Source organism: Lissotriton helveticus, chromosome 3_2, assembly GCF_964261635.1.
Source record: "Lissotriton helveticus chromosome 3_2, aLisHel1.1, whole genome shotgun sequence".
Taxonomy (NCBI): domain Eukaryota; kingdom Metazoa; phylum Chordata; class Amphibia; order Caudata; family Salamandridae; genus Lissotriton; species Lissotriton helveticus.
In genome coordinates this window covers 137,597,650-137,619,236 of record NC_136062.1, presented here as the reverse complement: position 1 = coordinate 137,619,236, position 21,587 = coordinate 137,597,650, and the positions used below count along the sequence as shown (strand labels likewise).

General features: G+C 44.4%; 1 protein-coding gene across 2 annotated transcripts in view; it reads right to left on the bottom strand.

Moving 5' to 3' along the window:
• Nucleotides 1-21,386, bottom strand: part of LRRC49 (leucine rich repeat containing 49) — a 1,030,711-nt gene extending 1,009,325 nt beyond the window's left edge. For both annotated transcript variants that reach the window (XM_078684608.1, XM_078684609.1), the window contains exon 1: nt 21,201-21,386. In XM_078684608.1, the coding sequence (XP_078540734.1) occupies nt 21,201-21,248 (48 nt within the window). In that variant the 5' untranslated portion in view covers nt 21,249-21,386. The remainder of the gene's footprint in view (nt 1-21,200) is intronic.
• Between the last annotated feature and the right edge of the window lie 201 nt (nt 21,387-21,587).

Below are 21,587 nucleotides of genomic sequence, written 5' to 3'. Positions count from 1 at the left end.
TAGTTCAAAAGCCTAGGCCTGGCCCACTGTGGCGCCTCAGAAGAGCACGTCAGAAAAACGTATCGCTAGCAGGCGCGCTGCGCCACCACCCTGACAAAAACAAGGAGCCAGGCTCTGAGGACAGCTTCATGGCGATTGCAAAGGCTCAGACGTGGTTAGTGACCCCCAGGAAAACGAGAGTACTTTCTTTGACAAGTACAGTGAAGATAATTATGAAGGGCGTGGGTGGCGGGCTCAGTGGACCCAATGGCCAGTCATTTACACTTTCCACTGCGATCCTCATGCTATGTTTTCAGAGGCCGCAATCCTTTTGATGCATTCTACAGATTGTGCACGGAACGCAATGAACACATGGAAGTTGATAACTCATTTGCGTGCAGTATCCGCTCCAGTACTTCCTTTGAGGAAGGAGGAATTCAGTCTGAGAACTTCACTTCAGACTCAAGAATGAGGTCGCCACCACGCTGATAAGACAATCGAACCGGAAAGTTGGTGTTTGTATACAGCCGATATCTGGCAGGAGAGGGTGCTGTATGGCCTGAAGAAAAACTGTAAAAAGCGAGAGTTATACAGGAATATTCAATGGTAACATGCTTAAGCACTCTTGCATTAAAACGGGTTTCATGTTAAGTTTTTATCTACCTGGCCTGACCACAGTTAGTCTCCGTGTGTGTGAAACTTGGGGTTGCATTGTGGCAAGCTGTTGTTTTTTCGCCGATATACAGAGGGGGTACCATGATTTCACTGTGCACCAAGGGTTAGGTACTTGTAAAATATTTTTAAAATATAAATCCGTATTTGTATAGCGCACTTGAACATTTGCCTAGTGGATTAATGTTTGTTAAACGCAATAAGGCAGACAGCAGAGGAACAACTAGAAGGAGGCACATTTCGGGGGTGGGAGGGGGGAGCCTAATCTTCTAGCCGTGGAGTGGTGATGCAGGGGCTAAAAGAAGGGGCGAAAACACAATTCAGAAAAACTTCGTTAACAAGTGAATGGTCTTTGAAAGACCTGTGAAGTACTTGGTTACGGCTGTGTGCGCGCTGAGAAAGCTGTCTCACCCTGGGCTGCCACACAAGAGGGGAAGGGGGGGACGGAGTGGGTTCTGAAGCTCTTTGAACCCATGGGCGTTGCACAGCGCGCCTGCCCTACAGAGATACCATTTCTCCTGACTGGATGCAGCTGTGTGAGGGGTGTTCTCAATGAGGTGGGAAAGCACTTCGGGGCAGATTTATGAAGGCCCTGCGCCGCTGGTGCGTCACTTTTAACATGGGAAAAAGTGACGCACCGGCGGCGCAAGGCCTTCATAAATCTGCCCCTTATTTGTGAAGTGAAAAGTCGCTATCGTGTCACTGGAAGGGTAGAGGATTTAACTTTCCCATCCTTTGCATGGACTTTTTAGGGGGTTGGAATGCTTTCATTTTTTAAAGTCTTTCATCTCTGGTAATGTCCATTTTCAGGTGTAAGGGCCTTTGCTTCTGTGGAACTTCTGAGAATCATGGACAGTGTCTCTGCAAATCTCACCTCTTGTACGTAAACTTCTCAATACAGTGATTAAAATATATTTTTTTAAAGCATTGCTAGTGTTCAAAAAGGTTATTTTTTCGAGCAGATCGCTCTGAATAGAATAGAACTGCTGCGCCTGCTGTGACGGACCGTGTGTACTGAGATACCCTTGTGGCTGCAGGAAGCGCGGGCTCCCATCGACCTCATCACTGCTACTGGAGTAGTGCCAACAGCGCACCTTTCCATTGATGGGCAGAGCAGATTCAAAACTCCCTTTCACACCAGACGTGTGACAGATATGCAGGATTGGGCAATTTCCCTCACAAATGGGTGATATTTTTCCTAGTTGTGCGAGTAAATAATCAATTGGCCAGTACCTTCTATTTTTCAAGCTTAATTTGGATCATTGTACGCATTTTTTTAAGCTGCCACGGCGCCTGAGTGTCAGTACTGCAATTTATCATTCTTGAGCTGCCAGGCTTGCTAAAAATTGTTAAAGGACACTGGCATTACTGGATAATGGGTAAGGAGGTACCATAGAGGGAGGCCCAAAGGTGGCATTGCGTTTGCGGGACTCACTATAATGATTGTCTTGAGGAGGGTCCTGTCAGTCTGGAACAGAGGCACGACGCGTGAATTGCACCATTCTCATTGTTTGTTCAAACCCAAAATGCCATGGCAGGACTTCAAGCCCAGATCTGAATGTGGGTGAAAAATATATTTATTTCGAAAAGTGAACGCTGTTTTCCATAAAACACAGTAGCCGCCTCAATGTACTAATAATATCAAATTCTGCTATTTGTGTCATGTTGCATAATTCTTCATGACGGCCTGGAACTATTTAAGTACTCTTTGTGAAAGAGAATCTGTCTGGATAAAAAATGGCTTCCATGCTTAATTTGTGTGATCCTACGCAAATATTTATTTCATCTAAACTTTATCTTCATAATCAAGAATGGAAGCACTTTCAAATACATGCGTTCAGAATACCAGCCGTACAAAAACCTGTTGTTTTTTAATTACTAGACTACAATGTTCTATAATATTCTGTCCACATACAGTGTTCACATGACAACTGTCTTGCCTCTTAGTTCACTAATGGCACGCACTCGGTGTGGTATATCATTGAATGTCAAGACTGATGGCACGGGCAAATCGAGCATGAGGGTTCTGTTTCCTACTTATACATTTCTGACAGACATAATATGTGAGATTCTAGCTCGGTGGTAGGGCATGAAACAGGCTTCTGTGTCTGTAGGCAACCCAAAGGGGGTCCATTTTTGATCAGTAAATAAATATTTTCAAAAACATGTGCCCCCTTTATTCCATAGGCGCATGCATTTATGATGAGGCCCACACTTGCACACATCCTCATGAATCTGTGAGCCTAGGAAATGGTCCAGTCATCAGCATGGCTGTTTGTTTTTCCTCTTATATACACAATGCTACACAGCATTAGCCAAAAGCTTTTTGCTAATAATGCACAGCATGGGCAAAAAGCACTGGCAAAACCAATAGGTCAGAAAAGCAAGATCCCTCTGATCAGGCAGTAAATAAAGAAATAAATGGCACTGAAGTAATTCTGCTTGTGCAGTTTTCTGATAAATGTACATGATCATCAAGCATGCATGTGTAAATGGTGTGATATGTGATTGTGTCATCACTTTTAGTTCTGGCTTTAGCCAAGACCTTTTGATTTGAGTAGTTTCAGTGCAGTTTCCTTTAGTACCAGTGTTGCCAGATGTGACCGTAGGACACATTTGAAGTGAGCCCATGGCATATTTCAGCGTTATCAGTTCCTATCTCCTTCCAACGCTGTTGCAAATTCTGTTTGAAGTGGACTGCTGCAATTGATCTCTGGCTTACAACAGGAGGCACAAAGCATGTGTGCGGACATAAAAGGCCACATCTCTCATAACTGTTGAAGTATTGCTAATATGGGTTTTAGAGCATCTTGCCACGCATAATCATTTATTGTTGTATTTCTTTTCAATTTCTATATGTTTGGATAAAAGGGATAATATCGCTTGTCAGGTTTTCCTTTAGCATTATTATTGCACAGCATTTAATGGTTTACTGATTTTAATAAAGCAAAAATATATTAATGTTTCTCTGTCAGCCGGAGCCCTTATGTTTGATGTGGGACAGGAGTAGGTGGGACAAGTGGATTTTACAGGACATGTAGATCTCAGTGGAATTTTGTCCCTTGGACAACTAGATTATTTGGAAAATTCCACACCCCTGTTAATATTGGAAGTGATCAAATCAACACCTAACAACAAAAACACACTACTGAGAAAAGAAAATTTCTGGATCCGATATATGGCTACGATGCAGCCACACGGACTAAATGACAGGATGGAATTTATGTGCTATTTATAAACTGTGCAACTTTATTGAATATACGGACAATTTTTACCATTTTTCATTAGCATACACGTATTTATGTTGAACGATGCAGTTTACCAGTACTAGATATTCATTTATATATAAGCATTCATTGTATATTTTTTGCTATGTAGATTATTCTCACATCCATGCACTCGAATGCATGTACATGAGCACACTTTCACCACTCCAAGATGGCCCCTACACTTTCGGATACTTTCTTAGTCCGTCATCGCTATATACTATCGTTTAACTCCGGGCACAGCAACGCGTACTAACGACCTCGCTACACGATCGATAGACACCTTAAGCGCATGCATCTACTTCTCAAGTAAGTACCCTACCGGACCCCCTTATTAATTTATTTACAGTCCTAAAAACGTTCATGGTTAACCTATACCTAAGTTGTATATTTATTTCTACAGGCGGAGGATGCTATAGTGAACCGCCCTGTAAGTGATCGTCACACTTTACCGCCATTAAGTTGGACACGGAGTCGCGCACCATATAACACTTGCTTGTTTCTTAATTCTTAATAGTATTTTTAAGCCTGACTTTGATCACGATGAACTTTGGCAAGTTTATCAGCCTCTTTGAGCACAGTCTAGATATATTGCACGCCACCAACAGCCTCGCACTTTTTGCCGTTTCAGTTAAAACCTAACCATTCACAGAGCACTGTACACCAGCCCTCACAATAGATAAGGACTAGTCCCTAGGCACAGGATACCAGCATTGGACAGCATGAGCACATGAATGTTATAGCATTTCTCTGTCACAATTCTCAACAATTTCAAAAAGGGGGTGGTGATGGACAGAGTATCTGAGTTAATCAGAACACTCCTACCCAGTCAACAGATCAGGGCTTGACCCATCACCGTTTTTTTTAGCTCACTGCACCATCCCAGTTCAGAACCTGGCTATATGCAAATTAGTCTATCCCTGGCCCAGTGCATCATGGGAACATGGCAGACCAAACTACCAAGCCAATTCTTCACTGGAAAGGAAACAAGCTTCCGGGGACCAGTTTCTGGCATTACAGCCGTCTTCGGCCCGGCTTGCTTGAATCCTGATGGTGCCGTGAGCAAGGGACTCATGTCTGAGTATACCCTTCCACACTTATGGTGGCCAAAATAATTTCAAAAAGGGGGTGGTGATGGACAGAGTATCTGAGTTAATCAGAACACTCCTACCCAGTCAACAGATCAGGGCTTGATCCATCACCGTTTTTTAGCTCACTGCACCATCCCAGTTCAGAACCTGGCTATATGCAAATTAGTCTGTCCCTGGCCCAGTGCATCATGGGAACAGGGCAGACCAAACTACCAAGCCAATTCTTCACTGGAAAGGAAACAAGCTTCCGGGGACCGGTTTCTGGCATTACAGCCGTCTTCGGCCCGGCTTGCTTGAATCCTGATGGTGCAGTGAGCAAGGGACTCATGTCTGAGTATACCCTTCCACACTTATGGTGGCCAAAATAATTTCAAAAAGGGGGTGGTGATGGACAGAGTATCTGAGTTAATCAGAACACTCCTACCCAGTCAACAGATCAGGGCTTGGCCCATCACCGTTTTTTAGCTCACTGCACCATCCCAGTTCAGAACCTGGCTATATGCAAATTAGTCTGTCCCGGCCCAGTGCATCATGGGAACAGGGCAGACCAAACTACCAAGCCAATTCTTCACTGGAAAGGAAACAAGCTTCCGGGGACCGGTTTCTGGCATTACAGCCGTCTTCGGCCCGGCTTGCTTGAATCCTGATGGTGCAGTGAGCAAGGGACTCATGTCTGAGTATACCCTTCCACACTTATGGTGGCCAAAATAATTTCAAAAAGGGGGTGGTGATGGACAGAGTATCTGAGTTAATCAGAACACTCCTACCCAGTCAACAGATCAGGGCTTGATCCATCACCGTTTTTTAGCTCACTGCACCATCCCAGTTCAGAACCTGGCTATATGCAAATTAGTCTGTCCCTGGCCCAGTGCATCATGGGAACAGGGCAGAACAAACTACCAAGCCAATTCTTCACTGGAAAGGAAACAAGCTTCCGGGGACCGGTTTCTGGCATTACAGCCGTCTTCGGCCACCATAAGCGTGGAAGGGTATACTCAGATGTGAGTCCCTTGCTCATTGCACCATCAGGATTCAAGCAAGCCGGGCCGACGACGCCTGAAATGGCAGAAACCGGTCCCCGGAAGCTTGTTTCCTTCCCAGTATAAGAATTGGCTTGGTAGTTTGGTTTGCCCTGTTCCCATCATGCACTGGGACAGGAACAGACTAATTTGCATATAGCCAAGTTCTGAGCTGGGATGGTGCAGTGAGCTAAAAAACGGTGATGGATCAAGCCCTGATCTTTGGACTGGGTAAGAGTGGTCTGCTTAATTCAGGCACTCTGTTCATCACCACCCCCTTTTCTGAATCATTTTGTCCACCATAAGCGTGGAAGGGTATACTCAGATGTGAGTCCCTTGCTCATTGCACCATCAGGATTCAAGCAAGCCGGGCCGATGACGCCTGAAATGGCAGAAACCGGTCCCCGGAAGCTTGTTTCCTTCCCAGTATAAGAATTGGCTTGGTAGTTTGGTTTGCCCTGTTCCCATCATGCACTGGGACAGGAACAGACTAATTTGCATATAGCCAAGTTCTAAGCTGGGATGGTGCAGTGAGCTAAAAAACGGTGATGGATCAAACCCTGATCTTTGGACTGGGTAAGAGTGGTCTGCTTAATTCAGGCACTCTGTTCATCACCACCCTCTTTTCTGAATCATTTTGTCCACCATAAGCGTGGAAGGGTATACTAAGATGTGAGTCCCTTGCTCATTGCACCATCAGGATTCAAGCAAGCCGGGCCGACGACGCCTGAAATGGCAGAAACCGGTCCCCGGAAGCTTGTTTCCTTCCCAATATAAGAATTGGCTTGGTAGTTTGGTTTGCCCTGTTCCCATCATGCACTGGGACAGGAACAGACTAATTTGCATATAGCCAAGTTCTGAGCTGGGATGGTGCAGTGAGCTAAAAAACGGTGATGGATCAAGCCCTGATCTTTGGACTGGGTAAGAGTGGTCTGCTTAATTCAGGCACTCTGTTCATCACCACCCCCTTTTCTGAATCATTTTGTCCACCATAAGCGTGGAAGGGTATACTCAGATGTGAGTCCCTTGCTCATTGCACCATCAGGATTCAAGCAAGCCGGGCCGACGACGCCTGAAATGGCAGAAACCGGTCCCCGGAAGCTTGTTTCCTTCCCAGTATAAGAATTGGCTTGGTAGTTTGGTTTGCCCTGTTCCCATCATGCACTGGGACAGGAACAGACTAATTTGCATATAGCCAAGTTCTGAGCTGGGATGGTGCAGTGAGCTAAAAAACGGTGATGGATCAAGCCCTGATCTTTGGACTGGGTAAGAGTGGTCTGCTTAATTCAGGCACTCTGTTCATCACCACCCCCTTTTCTGAATCATTTTGTCCACCATAAGCATGGAAGGGTATACTCAGATGTGAGTCCCTTGCTCATTGCACCATCAGGATTCAAGCAAGCCGGGCCGACGACGCCTGAAATGGCAGAAACCGGTCCCCGGAAGCTTGTTTCCTTCCCAGTATAAAAATTGGCTTGGTAGTTTGGTTTGCCCTGTTCCCATCATGCACTGGGACAGGAACAGACTAATTTGCATATAGCCAAGTTCTGAGCTGGGATGGTGCAGTGAGCTAAAAAACGGTGATGGATCAAGCCCTGATCTTTGGACTGGGTAAGAGTGGTCTGCTTAATTCAGGCACTCTGTTCATCACCACCCCCTTTTCTGAATCAACAATTCTCAACAAGGCATGGCATGATCATATATGTAATGTTTTACGTGAGACAACACAACAGGTAGTTACACACAAAATATGTACTTTCTTTATTGTTTAGAGTGGAATCCCCTGACGAAGGGCAACAGTAACGCCCGAAATGCATTGGGAAATGTATACCCACGGCGATGTATCACAACAAAGATATTGAAGTTTAAGGATTGAATGACCAATGGTTGTGAATAAACAACATTGAACATGAAGTCTTTCTGAGAAGTTTTTTCAAATAAAACTTAATTGAGACTGTTAAACAGACAAAACCTATTGAGGTTCCCCCACAGCTGTGCACGCAGGCAGCTTCCCCTATATTAGAGGTTGCCATTCATTGACGTCTATACTCTACGCTGGATGGAACAGACGGCGATACCTACGTAGCACGCGACAACCTGTTAAATTAAGATACATTTTCAACACATTTGCTGTGCGAGTCCTAATCTTCAGAACTATTAAACAGATCTTTATCATCATTGCTTCAAATTATAGAGGAATTTTCTTCTTTTTCTAGGTATAAAATAAATTGGGATAAGAGTGAAGCACTTCCCATCTCAGATGGCACCTCAAGGGATGTGATACAGGGATATTCATTTCATTGGCAACCTTCTCGGTTAAAATATTTAGGTATCTTGGTAAATAAGGGATTGGACACCATGGTATCATATAATTTAGGGCCTTTAATCATTCAGATGCAACGAGATTTTGACAAATGGAAAGCGCTGGGTCTGTCTTTATGGGGTAGAGTTCAAACGGTGAAGATGGTTACGTTACTGCGCTTTCTTTATATTCTTGGTATGCTTCCTCTTCATGTTCCCTTATCCACATTGCGCCTTATAGATTCCAAAATTAAATCTTTCATATGGGGTTCTATTCAGACCCTCCAGGATATTGCGATTTCGTGGCTTGCCGCGAAATCGGCACTTTTGTTAAAGTGCCGTGATTTTTTTTTAAAGTGCCGCGAAATCGGGACCCCGTGCAGCAGAGGGTGTGCGCGAGCCGCAGAAGAGATGTTTTCTATTTACTGCATGGCCCCTTTGAGAAGCAGAATGTTAAAGTAGCTAAAGGCACTGGGCCTGTTTAGGGGGCAGTAAGGCAGCATCCTTTATCAGCACCAGAAACTACTGCAGCCACCCGCCCCCCTGCTAAAACATGGTGCCCAAAGGGAATTATCTTTTGGCATGTACAGCTTATCCCAGTAGTTGCCCCCTCACCTCCTTGACCACTAGGTGCTTTAATATGAGGCAAAGAGGAGTGTGGGGTTCTAGAGGGAAACCACTGTATGGTAATGTAACTTCCTTTATATAGTGCCTCGCTTACAAGAGAATTTTTTTGTTGTTGCAGTTTTATATAAAGCGAACTCGACCCGAAGGTATCAGATCGCTTTACATGAGCACCAATTGTATTAGACAGACACATTCATATCTGTAGGCATGGGGAGATTAAGTGATTTGCCAGGAATCACAGGATGTTTTACTCGAACCTGGTTCCCCAATTTCAAAATCTGTTGTTCTAACCATTAAGCCACATCATCTGCTGAAAGACATTTTAGAGCGGTTACCACGCTAAACTGCAGAAGGGGGGTTACTTGATTCGACTAATGTTGAATGGCAGTTCATCCTACCTGGGAAGCATGTTTGGGGTTGCGTTTGAGTGACAAGAGTTGTACTCTTATTTTGTCTGGGTTGCTATGCCTGGACACATGATAGGTGATGAAAAGTGAGACAGAATAGATGTATTTTAATTGCGTGTTGATAAGGTCTTTAGCATCTGACAAAGAGTGACAGAAGCAAACAGGGGATACATTGCAAATGCTCTATTTTTTCCCCTCAGATGATGTGCGTGACATGCAAACATGCCCTGGATACAGGCAGCCATTGTAAAGAAGCTGAGTTTTTCCTGGAGTGATGAGAAGTAATCCACAGGCATGCACAAAAGAAAAGCAGTTGTCAGAGATTAGGGTTATTTATTTGGGTGTCCCTACCAACTCATTACACCCACTCTGATTAGGTCAAACGGCTGTTCTGAGAGCACCCTGTCCAAGCACTAGTAGCTGTAGAAAGAGCAGCAGACAGTCCCTGGAGAAGTGTGTGATAAGTCCATAGAGAAGTGTGTGATAAATTCAAGCAGTACCAACAGCCATATAGTAAAGAGCATAATGCTATAAAATTCCCAGCCATTGCAGAATAATAGGGACAAATATAATGAGCATATAATCAAATAGACACCAAGTTCACTAAAGTAAGTTAAGGGGAACCAGATATGTGGATATTTTTTATGTTTCAAGACGAAAACACCTTGAAAAAGTCAACCACTTTGGAAAGACAAAAGTTAGGGGTGGAAAGAGAGCTAGGTGCAATTCCAGGCCAATGATAGAGTAGAACATTCAGTGGTCCTTTAGTATTTGAGTCCTTGTTTGAGACCTCTCCTCTCAGAAAAAGCTAGGAGTTAGATGCCAGGATTTTTCTTCCAGCAGGGCTGCCTTTTTCAGATAGAGTCTTCTCAGGTCGAGGAATGTTCTGAGGAGGTGGTGGTGAAGGTATCAGATTAATGCTGTGCACAAGCTAGGGACTGAAGGAATTCTACCACACAATCCTACATTTTTTCTTACAGTCCCCCACCTCTTTTTATAGCACTTCATTTTTGCTTTAACGTAAAAGTTCTGTTTCAAAAAGGAGGAACTCATATGCCACCAGGCAGGCATGTCATTAGCTTCTTGGCCACTCCTCTATCAGACAAGGTAAAATCTCTCCCTGACGGCCTGGCCTTGGAGTCGGCAGGCCCAGCGCCCCAGGCAAGGCTGAGCCGTTGGCATATGTGGGAGATTCTGAGACGTGTGTGTGTGTGTGGGTGGGGGGGGAGGGGCGTTTTACACACACTCCTTACCTGTTCAGGCCCCTCGTCCACCTCAATGCACAAAGTGCACTGGAAGGACACACATCCCACATACCCAGATATGCCTAGCACTTGCTGCCACCGGTTGTCTTGCACACATACGCAACAGACAGGCAACAGGCATGCCTGCCGTTCTAGAAGATTCGTTAGTGATTCCGTGCCGCCCCACAGATGAATACGAGCACTCACACTCGCGTGCACCCACGGCTCATTGAAGATGGGCTTCATCTGACACAGGGACACATCCACTCACACGACTAATGGTTCAGGTGCACTAGACTCCACTCGGTGATGGAAAGCTGGTAACCTCATGGGAGAGACCCCTGAACCAAAACTACACTGATGTCACACCAGCGACAGATTGAGTGCCAGACACGTGCCCACACAACAGTGCCAGGGCCCCCGCGCCACAAAAGGGGGCGGTGATGGACGGTGCATCTGAACCAAACAAACACTCACACCCAGTCAAGAGATCTGGGTTTGATCCATCACCGTTCTTTAGCCCAATCTGCCACCCCAGTTAAGACATGGCTATATGCAAATCAGTCTGACCCTGTGCCTCATGGGAACAGTCCAGCCTGAACTGCCAAGCCATGCCTTCCCTGGACCGGAAACAAGCTTCCGAGGACCGGCTCGCAGCCAGGGGGCCTCGCGCTTTCAAAAGCTGCAGAGTTTGGAGGCCCAGGGGGCCCAGGAGGCCCAGGGGATTTTGATCAATATCTGCCGGCTGGTCCGTCTCTCTGGGCCTAATCGCTGCATCTGCATGAGGATAGCAGCGATTAGACAGATAATTAGGGAGCCCTTACCTGTGAATTTTGCCCTGCCCCTCTTTGAATGAAAAGCAGGATAACCCGCAGGGCGCAGAAAAAAGGTGGAATGACGGCGCCTTACACTGAAAATCCCTCGGCTCACCCAGGATGAGGAAAAGGGAGCACAGAGTGAATGAAAGGGGTACGAAAAGTGTAATAAAGTGAGAGGGGAGAGCAGATCAGGGGCGTAACAAAGGCCCCCCGCAGCCCACGCGGTGCGGGGAGGGGGCCCCAGGCTTACCCGTCCTTGAGGGGGCGCCCCTCAGCCCCTACTGATGTGCGGCCCCCTACCACACATCTTGCATTTTCCTCCAGTATTTTTTAGAGATTGTAATGTCACCCTAGTAGGAAAATGTTCACCCTCATTGCAGACGTGCCCATTGCTTTGTATGTGCAGGCAGTGATTGAGAATAAAAAGTGCCAGTCTCAAGAAGGCTTTTTATCTGAGCAGCGTTCGGGCCAGCAGCCGTCTCAAAGGCTGCGCTGCCTGAAAAAATCCCAGGCTATGCTAAAGCAAATGGAGAATTGCATTTCCAAGGGAAAACAGCATTGACCTGTGGGCTGCTTCCTCTATTCCATATTCAGGTTGCCTATTCAAAGTGGAATACTCTGCTAAAACGGTTTCCATTGATTTAAGGCTGAAAATGAATAATTATGAGTAAAATAAAGTGCCGCAAAAATGCCGCTAAATTTCAATATTTGTGCCGCTAAATTTCCATATTTGTGCCGCTAAATTTGCGAATCCATGCCGCTATATCCTGGGGGGTCTGTCTATTAAACCTTGTCTGGCTATACATAAATTAAATGCTTATCATTCCTATGGTGGTCTCAGTCTTCCCTCCATTGAACATTATACCATTGCCTTGCATTTATCTCAGCTCTCATACATGCTCCAAGATAATTTAAATACACATTGGGTCCATGTTGAGCGTCATCTTCTCTCTGCAAAAAATGGTCTTGCAGTTTTATATGGATCTGGTTCAAGACGCATAGTTCCACGCAACCCCCTATTGTCTGCAATGCGTAAGATATGGCAAAGAGCGCATCGTATCTTGGGCATTAATTCTCGATTACATGTAAAGGCTCCTATATGGAACAACTCCAGAATACCCATTAAAGGTAGAAGCTTTCTATGGCCTCAATGGAAATCGGCAGGCATTCTCACACTAGACCAAATTCTCCATTATGGGGGATCTTAAACCTCTATCACAGTTAATGGATAAATTCAACTTACCCCCGCTGCAGCATGCGAAATACGATCAACTTAGAAAATCTCTTCTCAAAGCTCTTGGTTCCACAACTTGGTCATTATCTATATCACCAATAGTGTTTTATTTACAAATTTGGGGCAAACAGAAAGGTGTCATTTCAGGTCTCTACAAAACAATTACATCTCAATTATTTTCACACCCATTACCCTGCGCTCTCCAAATGGCAAACACGTTTACAGACTTCTTATTCAGATATGGAATGGATGAATATACTAGATGGTTTGGATAAGTCAGCTCGAGAAGCTCGTTTAAAGTTTTGCTTATTTAAAATTCTACATGACTGGCATTGGTCTCCGGTTAAATTACATAAGGCAGGCTTGTTACCGCATTCCAATTGTTGGAGATGTAATGCTTCTGGATGTGATATTGTTCATATTCTTTGCACGTGTCCAATAGTTAAAGATTATTGGTCTTACATAGGTCAGACCTTACATAAGTCTATCTCACTGCATTTACCCCTTTCTACAGCTAATATTATATTACATGATTTTACAAATGTTCCCACTCTTTCTAAACCACAATCTCGTTTCCTACATACCGCGCTTGCAACTGCTAAAATCTGTATATTGAGACAATGGAAATCTTCCACTCTACCATCTCAAGAGTCCTAGTTATCTGCTATGATTCAGAATGCTTCGCATGAAAGGATTATATATAATATTCAATATCAACTAGAGTTATTTTCACAGATATGGAATCCTTTTCTACTCTCTTAACATGTGTGTATTTGTTATCATTTAGTTTTTAACACTTGATTTTATATGCTTTTTCAGTCTTTCCTTTATATATTGTTATATATATTTATTATCCTAGATAGCATAATATTAAATAGTGTTCTATATATGGATTTACTTTTTAATTTATAACATATGATTCTTACCCTTATTACTTGTATTTGAGTTTTCTTGTTTTGTTTAATGAATCTGAAATGCTAATAAAAAATGTCAACACAAAAAAAAAAAAAAGAACTGCTGTAGTTCCAAATGTAATGTTAAACGAATTAGGTGGGACCGTGGGGATGAAGGAGACACCTTTGGATAGGATGTCTTTCTCTGGTTCAGTAAGCATGTAGTCCGAAATGTTAATGATGGGGTCTGTATGGGTCAGTTGTTGAATCCCTGGTTCCTCTCTACTAGTTTAATTGGAAGTAGAGAACAACCTCTCCCTTACCATCTGTAGATCTGACGTTGGGTCTGGCTTTCCCCATGATTCTCTTATGGGTAAAATCTGACCCTTGCGTTCCTTCCTCTGTTCTACGCTCTGGGCCTGTCCCAGCTCTGGTCTTGGCCTCTGATCGACATCCATGTCCTGTCCCCTAAAAAAGGTGATACACTATGTGTGTCTTGCAACCTTGGGCCCTGATTGTATGGGTGACTGTTAGTCCTGATGGTGGGTCTATCTGTGCTACTCTCTGAACTGCTACCGAGGGATGAGTCGAAGAAGGTGGCAAACCTTCTTAGACCTTGTCTGCCTCTACTACTGTAGTAGACCTTATTATCCTACTGGTAATACTCCTTCAATAAATAGAGATAAGTCACTTTCTTGTCATATGCTCTGATGTCTTTTGCTAGTTTGTCACGTTTCTTATTTAGAGTGCTTATATTAAATTCCACAATAGTTTTTTCAGCACGTTCCAAGGCTTCTTTGGCGTTATTGAGGGCCCTGTCCTCAAGAATCTCCTTTTTTTAGGTCTGCTATCTATTGCGTAAGCTTTTTAACATATTCAAGAACAGTCTCAACCCCTAGCAGCATTCAATGCCTCGAGCAGTTGTTTGCCACAAAGCTGAATGAAACCTTCACGAAATTTAGGAATGTCTATAAAAATTGCTGGTTTGTTTTTTACCTGAAGTCCCTTGGGGATGATGTTGGACTGTAGATATTTTGTTAAGAGATGTCCATGAAGGCGGGAACGTATTTACTTCTTTTCTAGTCTTTCTCATTTAGAAAGATTTTAGTTTAAGGTAGAGTCTAGAGGTGCTATGCCTGCCCCTAAAAAATAAAATTCCACCTGGTCCTGAATCAGTTTGTTGATATACTCTTCACCATATGAAAGTGTTTTCCTTTCTGACATATTTTTAAAGGGATAAGTTCAAGAAATTATAGAAAAACCCCTTGCAGGTGAACACATGCACTAGAAGTTTCAAAATACTACCACAATTCAAGATATCATGAGTACCCCTTGAAGCGTACCGTGGGATGAATTAATAATTTCATAGAGGAGAAAGAGTAGTTGTTACCCACAGGCTTTCCATATTTTGTATATATCGCTTTCCTCTTACCTTATTTTGCACTGCAATCTGCAGGTCACTGCTTACTAGAGGGGGCCGTTGTACCAAACCTTGTCCTAGCACTGGAGAATGTGATGCTTCTATTAAATGTGGCATTATAGGCTTGTTGCCAGCATCAGCGAGAGTAGGTGAAATAGGTAGTCTACTCGGACATGTGGTCGACCAATCCGTTGTTTCACACTGACAAGATTCCAAATATTTGAAAATTGGAAACATGTCTTTTGGTTTGGGGAGCAGGCTGGCATTCGTTGCTTTCTTTCTTTTGTTGTGGGCTTTTCTTAATCTTTTCCTTGCTCTTTTGTTTAGCCCTTCTTGTATTGGATTAGAAGCTGAGGCCGAGGTATTGGTAACTTGAGTAACAATGGCTTCTCATGCTGATGGTAGCTCGATGGATTTGTTACGTTTGATAGAATCGAGAGATTTCTGTCGGCTACTTCGTATACTTTCTTCCCTTACTATTTGGGTTGCCCTTTTTTTTCTCCTCCCTTATTGATGGAATTGTTTTCTGTTGCTGGTCTTTGTCCCCTTGAGAACCTTTTATTTTACTTATCGATATATTTTCAATCCCATGCATCCAGGGGAAGTTAATAAAAAAAAGATTAACCACACAAATGCGAACAAACACGGTAATTCGGCAACGGGAACTGATAAGAGCCCCCTTTTAAAATATATGAAATACAAAAGATTTCACAAGCACAGCGCAAGTGCTGTGCAGGCAAAACCTAATGAATAATGAAAGGAGACAATGACTTACGAGTCTTGGCACTGAAGTCACTACTCAGCAAGTGAATAGACAAAAGTGCAGAAGCAATTTGCTGTCACTCACAGTGAGAAAAGCCAATGGCTAAAGTAGGCTGACCCATTGCCTCATGCTGTATGCTGGGGGTGGGCAGAAGTAAACTGTGAATGACAGTCGAACAGACCAACAGAGAGGGCAACTGACTGAAAACTCCTGTTTGTATATTTAGATATTTTTTTATTTATGATTTTTTCTGAAAACATATGTCTGTCGAGACAGCTAAAGCTATCTCTAGGCCGACGTACAAAGAACCAATAATACCAGATCCTTCTTCTCAGAGATTAAATGGTTTTTGCTAAATAAGAGTTTTGCTGCTAAAGCCAGGAGAAAAATTCAGGCAAGTGTTGGACCTAAAAACACTGAACACTTTTGTTCACAATACCAGATTCAGGATGCTAACCTTACAGTCCACAATGCTTATTTTGTCAAACAGGATTTTTTTGGCAACATTAACCCCTTGCATGCTGATGACGGCCCCCATCCGTCATGCACTACGGCGCTCGTGTGCTGATGACGGCTGGGGGCCGTCATGAACCCGCCCACTCGCGATTTTGCCGCAGAGGCGCAGAATCGCGGCAGCATGCAAGGGATTAAATTTTTGGGATGCATATTTCCACATAACAGTATCTCAGGTTTACGGTGAGGGGAAGCCACTATCAGTATAAAGTTCTACCCTTCAGCTGTCATCTTCGCAGAGAATATTGACATGGGTACTAGCGCCAGTGGTAGCACACTTGCAGTTACAGTGTAAACAGACATTTTCCTACCTAGATGATTGACTTATTTCTGGTTCTACTTTTTTAAAGGTTTAAACCTGTGTGGTGTGTGTACCACTCTACAATCTATGGATTTGATAATCAAATACTAGAAATTCAGTCTGCAGCCCACAATAAAAACGATCTTCATAGGGGAACTTCTAGATACACCCATTCTGTCAAGACTTCCTGCCAGATTCAAGAATAAAGAATCTACAGATTTTGTTATTAAACCTTTCTCTTCCTAAGGTCTCAGCGAGAACTTGGTTGAAGGATCCAGGGCTAATGTCCTCAGCACCCTGGTAGTGTCTTGGACACAACAACACCAACAAACTCTCATATACCATCTGCTCAACCACCTGTCCCCATCTGCTAACCATCACAAGAGGTAAGAGACAAACTCCAGTGGTGGTTAGCGCCTCTGAATTTGAAAAAGGGCATTTACTTTCAATATCCCAATCCAGTGATGGTAACATCAGATGAGAGTGCATGGGATTAGGAGGCAGCCTTAAAAGGGGTTGTAATTGAGAAATAAATGGTCAAAAATGAAGCAACCTATTCCTCGAATTGGAAGGAACTGAGATAGGTATCGGTTTAGTAGGCTCTGCTCAGGTTCTCTTAAACCCTCTAACTCAAAGCGGTTCTAGGGGGAATGAAAAACAAGGAACTGGTAGATTTGGTGGAGAGTATTTATGCTTGGGCAGAGACCCATGTTTTGTCCCTCAAAGCAACTTATATCCCAGGCAGGGTTAACATACAGGTAGACAGACTATGTCGAAACCTCCCAACTTTATTTTTGTATCATCAAAAAACCTGCAGTGAGAGGAAGTCGAGGTGATTCTGATTGCCCCATTCTGGCCACCCAGTCTGTGGTTTTCGATACTCAACCAGCTAGCAGTGAATCAATTCGGTCACCTTCCGCTGAACCATCCACCTCTACAGTTTCCAGTGCTCTTCCAAAGAAAACTGCTGAGTTTACATCTTGTGGCATGAAGACTGAGAGGCTTGCCCTACAAAAATGAGGGTGTTCTAGGGAAATTGAACTAGACAGAAATTACAATGTTCTTTGGAAGTTGAGCTAGACATTAAATCGGCCTGGAAGATGTCTGCTCTTCAGTCCTATTCTAAGCACTGGTTACAGTTTGAGAACTTGTGTAAAACTGAAGGCTTAGAAGCTAAATAATGAGATCTGATGCAGATCTTGGAGTTTAAGTGCTGTTTCTTATTGGAAATATCCCTCTAAATCTTATCACCTCAATAGGCCACGATTATAGTCTTTAGGGAGCAAGTCTCTGACATCTCTAAAATAGTTTTTCTTGCCTCAAAGCTTCTGAGAAGCTTCAAACTAAGGGAACAGGTAATTCCAAGACCAGTAGCAAAATGGGATCGGTCAGTAGGGGAAACATCCTTTACAACGCAACTTTTACTCTGCACTACCATTACGACGCAACTATTACAACGCAAGTCATTACAACGACTTGCGCTGGAGGGCGCTCTAGGATAGGGAATAGTTTAATTACTATCCAACACCTTCCCTACTATCCACGGGGACTGGAGTTGGAATAGTAAATTAAACTATTCCACTATCCAGCGCCCCCCAACGCAAGTCGTTGTAACGACTTGCGTTGTAAAAGTTGCGTCGTAATGGCATGCGGAGTAAAAGCATGAGTTGTAATGACATACATCCGTCAGTAGTCTCGAAGGGCTTAAAAGGAACACCTTTTTTAGCCAAAAGAAATGGCAGCTATTTCCTAGGTACCATCTAAAGTGGTTTTCTGCTCACAATAACGACGGCTAGAAGACTAAGGCACCTGGGTACTCACCAGTAATGACTAGGAAAAGGAGCACTAACGAAGGGGTAATAAGTCCTTACTTACTAGCAAATTTCATAATCCTAAGTCGAATGCACCACATACAAGTTCATAAACTGCATGCCTGACGGGGACTGTCCTCAGATGTCAGGTAATGAAGAAAGGAAGAGTCTAGGGCTGTGGTACTCATAGTACGGCCTGCGTGCTGCCTGAGGCTCAGCAGGCCTTCCTTGGCGGCACGCAGACCTTGCAGGTAATGTACCCATGGCCCGAGAGAGAGAAAGACAGTGGAGAGAGAGTGGAGCGAGAGAGAGTGGAGCGAGACTGACAGAGAGAAACTGACTGATGAGAGAGAGACTGATGACAGAGAGACTGACTGACAGAGGGACAGACTCAGAGAGAGAGACTGAGCAACAGAGAGAGAGGGGCTGACTGACAGAGAGAGACTGGCTGACATAGAGAGACTGACTGACAGAGAGACTGACAGAGAGAGACTGACTGTCAGAGAGAGAGAGAGAGACTGATGACAGAAAGACTAGAAAAACTGTCTGACAGAGAGACTGACTGACAGAGAGACTGACTGACAGAGAGAGAGAGACTGACTGAGGTAGATTGAATGAGAGAGACTGACAGAGAGAGACTGACTGATGACAGAGAGAGAGACTGATGACAGAGAGACTAACTGACAGAGGTACTGACTCAGAGAGAGAGACTGAGCGATGGAGAGAGAGAGACAGACTGACAGAGAGAGACTGACTGACAGAGAGAGAGAGAGACTTAGAGAGAGAGAGAGAGAGAGAGAGAGAGAGAGAGAGAGAGAGAGAGAGAGAGACTGGTGGCAGAGAGAGAGAGACTGGTGATAGAGAGACTGACTGACAGAGAGACTGACTGACTGACAGAGAGACTGACAGAGCGAGAAACTGACGGACAGAGAGAGAGACTGACTGACTGAGATAGAGAGAGACTAACTGACAGAGAGAGAGAGTGACAGAGAGAGAGAGAGAGAGACAGACTAGGAGAGTCGAGAGAGAGACGGACTGAGAGATACTGAGACTGACAGAGAGAGATTGACTGACTGACAGAGAGAGAGACTGACTGACAGAGAGAGAGAGAGAGAGAGAGAGAGACTTAGAGAGAGAGAGAGAGAGAGAGAGAGAGAGAGAGAGAGACTGATGGCAGAGAGAGAGAGACTGATGACAGAGAGACTGACTGACTGACAGAGAGACTGACAGAGAGAGAGACTGACGGACAGAGAGAGAGACTGACTGAGATAGAGAGAGATTAACTGACAGAGAGAGAGAGAGAATGGCTGACAGAGAGAGAGAGTGACAGAGAGAGAGAGACGGACTAGGAGAGACGAGAGAGAGACGGACTGAGAGATACTGAGACTGACAGAGAGAGACTGACTGACTGAGAGAGAGAGAGACTGACTGACAGAGAGAGACTGACTGACAGAGAGCGAGAGAGACTGACTATGGGAGAGAATGACTGACTCAGGGAGAGAGAGACTGACTAATGGAGAGAGAGATAGACTGATGGAGAGAAAGAGAGAGACTGACTGAGAGAGACTGACAGAGAGACTGCCTGACCTAGAGAGAGACTGACTGAGACTGACAGAGAGAAAGAGAGAGAGAGAGAGACTGACTGACAGAGAGAGAGACTGACAGAGAAACTGGCTGGCTGAGACTGACAGAGAGACTGACTGACTGACTCACAGAGAGAGAGAGAGACTGACTGAGACTGGCTAAGAGAGAGATAGGCTGACTAAGAGAGAGAGATAGACTTACTGACTAAGAGAGAGAGAGAGAGACTGACAGAGAGAGAGAGAGAGAGAGAGACCGACTGAGAGAGAGGCTGACTGACTGAGACTAACAGAGAGATACAGAGAGGGAGACTGACTGGCTGACAGAGAGAGAGACAGACTGACAGAGAGAGCGAGAGACGGACTGACTGAGAGAGAGGCTGACAGGGAGAGAGAGAGACTGTGATGGAATTGGGGTCAAAGTGTGTGTGAAGCTATGCAATGTCTCTTAAGATTGCTATTGTCTACTAATAAAAATGTATCATCAAAATGTGCTCTTTGAAGTTACATCTGCTTTTGAAATACAGCATCGTCGCATTGCCTAATGTTTTGAAACGGGTTTGATTTTTTTTATTCTAGCCCCGCCTCGCTCCCCCACCCCCACTGACCCCACCCCTACTGGTGCAGCCCTCGGCCACAAACCACACTGTAACTGAGGTAGAAGGGGGAAATTATGTTACTGGGTAATCATACCCCGAAATGTATATGTTGCTGTTCCCTTTGAAAGAAGACTGCTTGAATGCCATGTTTTGCAAGCTAGAAATGTACGACTGTATGGTAGCTTTCTACTGGGGATCTCAATATACTTCAACTTAGGGTACATTTAAGTCAATGTGTGCTTCTGCGGCAATTTCACTACCACTCTACTCACTGCTAATTACCAATATTACACTACTAAAGCAATCCCTGCATTTTTCTACAAATGAGTGGTGTTTTACAGCTAGGTACGGAGGTCTGCAATTATGTTTATGGTATAATATCACTCAAAAGTGTTCCACCTTAGTCCTGGAAACGCATTCGCTCACTTCAAAGACAGAAATGGCACATATAGGCAGAAAGGGAACTTTGCAGCCCTCTACTATGTAGACGAAATAAAATGTATCCAGAAACGTCAACAATGCAGTTAACACGGTCACATGCTCAGGGCACGTGCGTGTGTGTACATCTCACAGACTGCCTTCTAGATATCTACTGGGGCAACCACGTAATGTAATGTCCCTCCCCCTCTGCCAGTAAGAGGAGACAAAGCCGTTGTACTCACCGCTGGACTGCCTGCCGAAAGCCGCCCCCGGTATCTGCTGGGCTGCATATCGCTCTCAGGAACAGCACAAAATGGATTGGTTAAAAGCTAATGTGGATTTGTTAATCTTCGCTTAGTCGGTTGTAGAGGAGCCAGCGTTCGTGTCTTTAGTCCCCGCCCCTCTCCGTTGCTTCCTTCGTTGCCCTAGTAACGGCCGCCTGTTGCACTGCTTCCGGTATAGTCCTGGGGATTTCTATCCTCTTCCCGACGTTGTGTTTGCTACTACCGCTACAAGGTATAAACGCATGTTTAACGTCCTACTCCTACAAATCCTCCGGTGCATTATCTTCCCCTGGTACTGCACTCTTTGTCTACACGGAGAATAATCCACCGGAAGTGACGTACGGG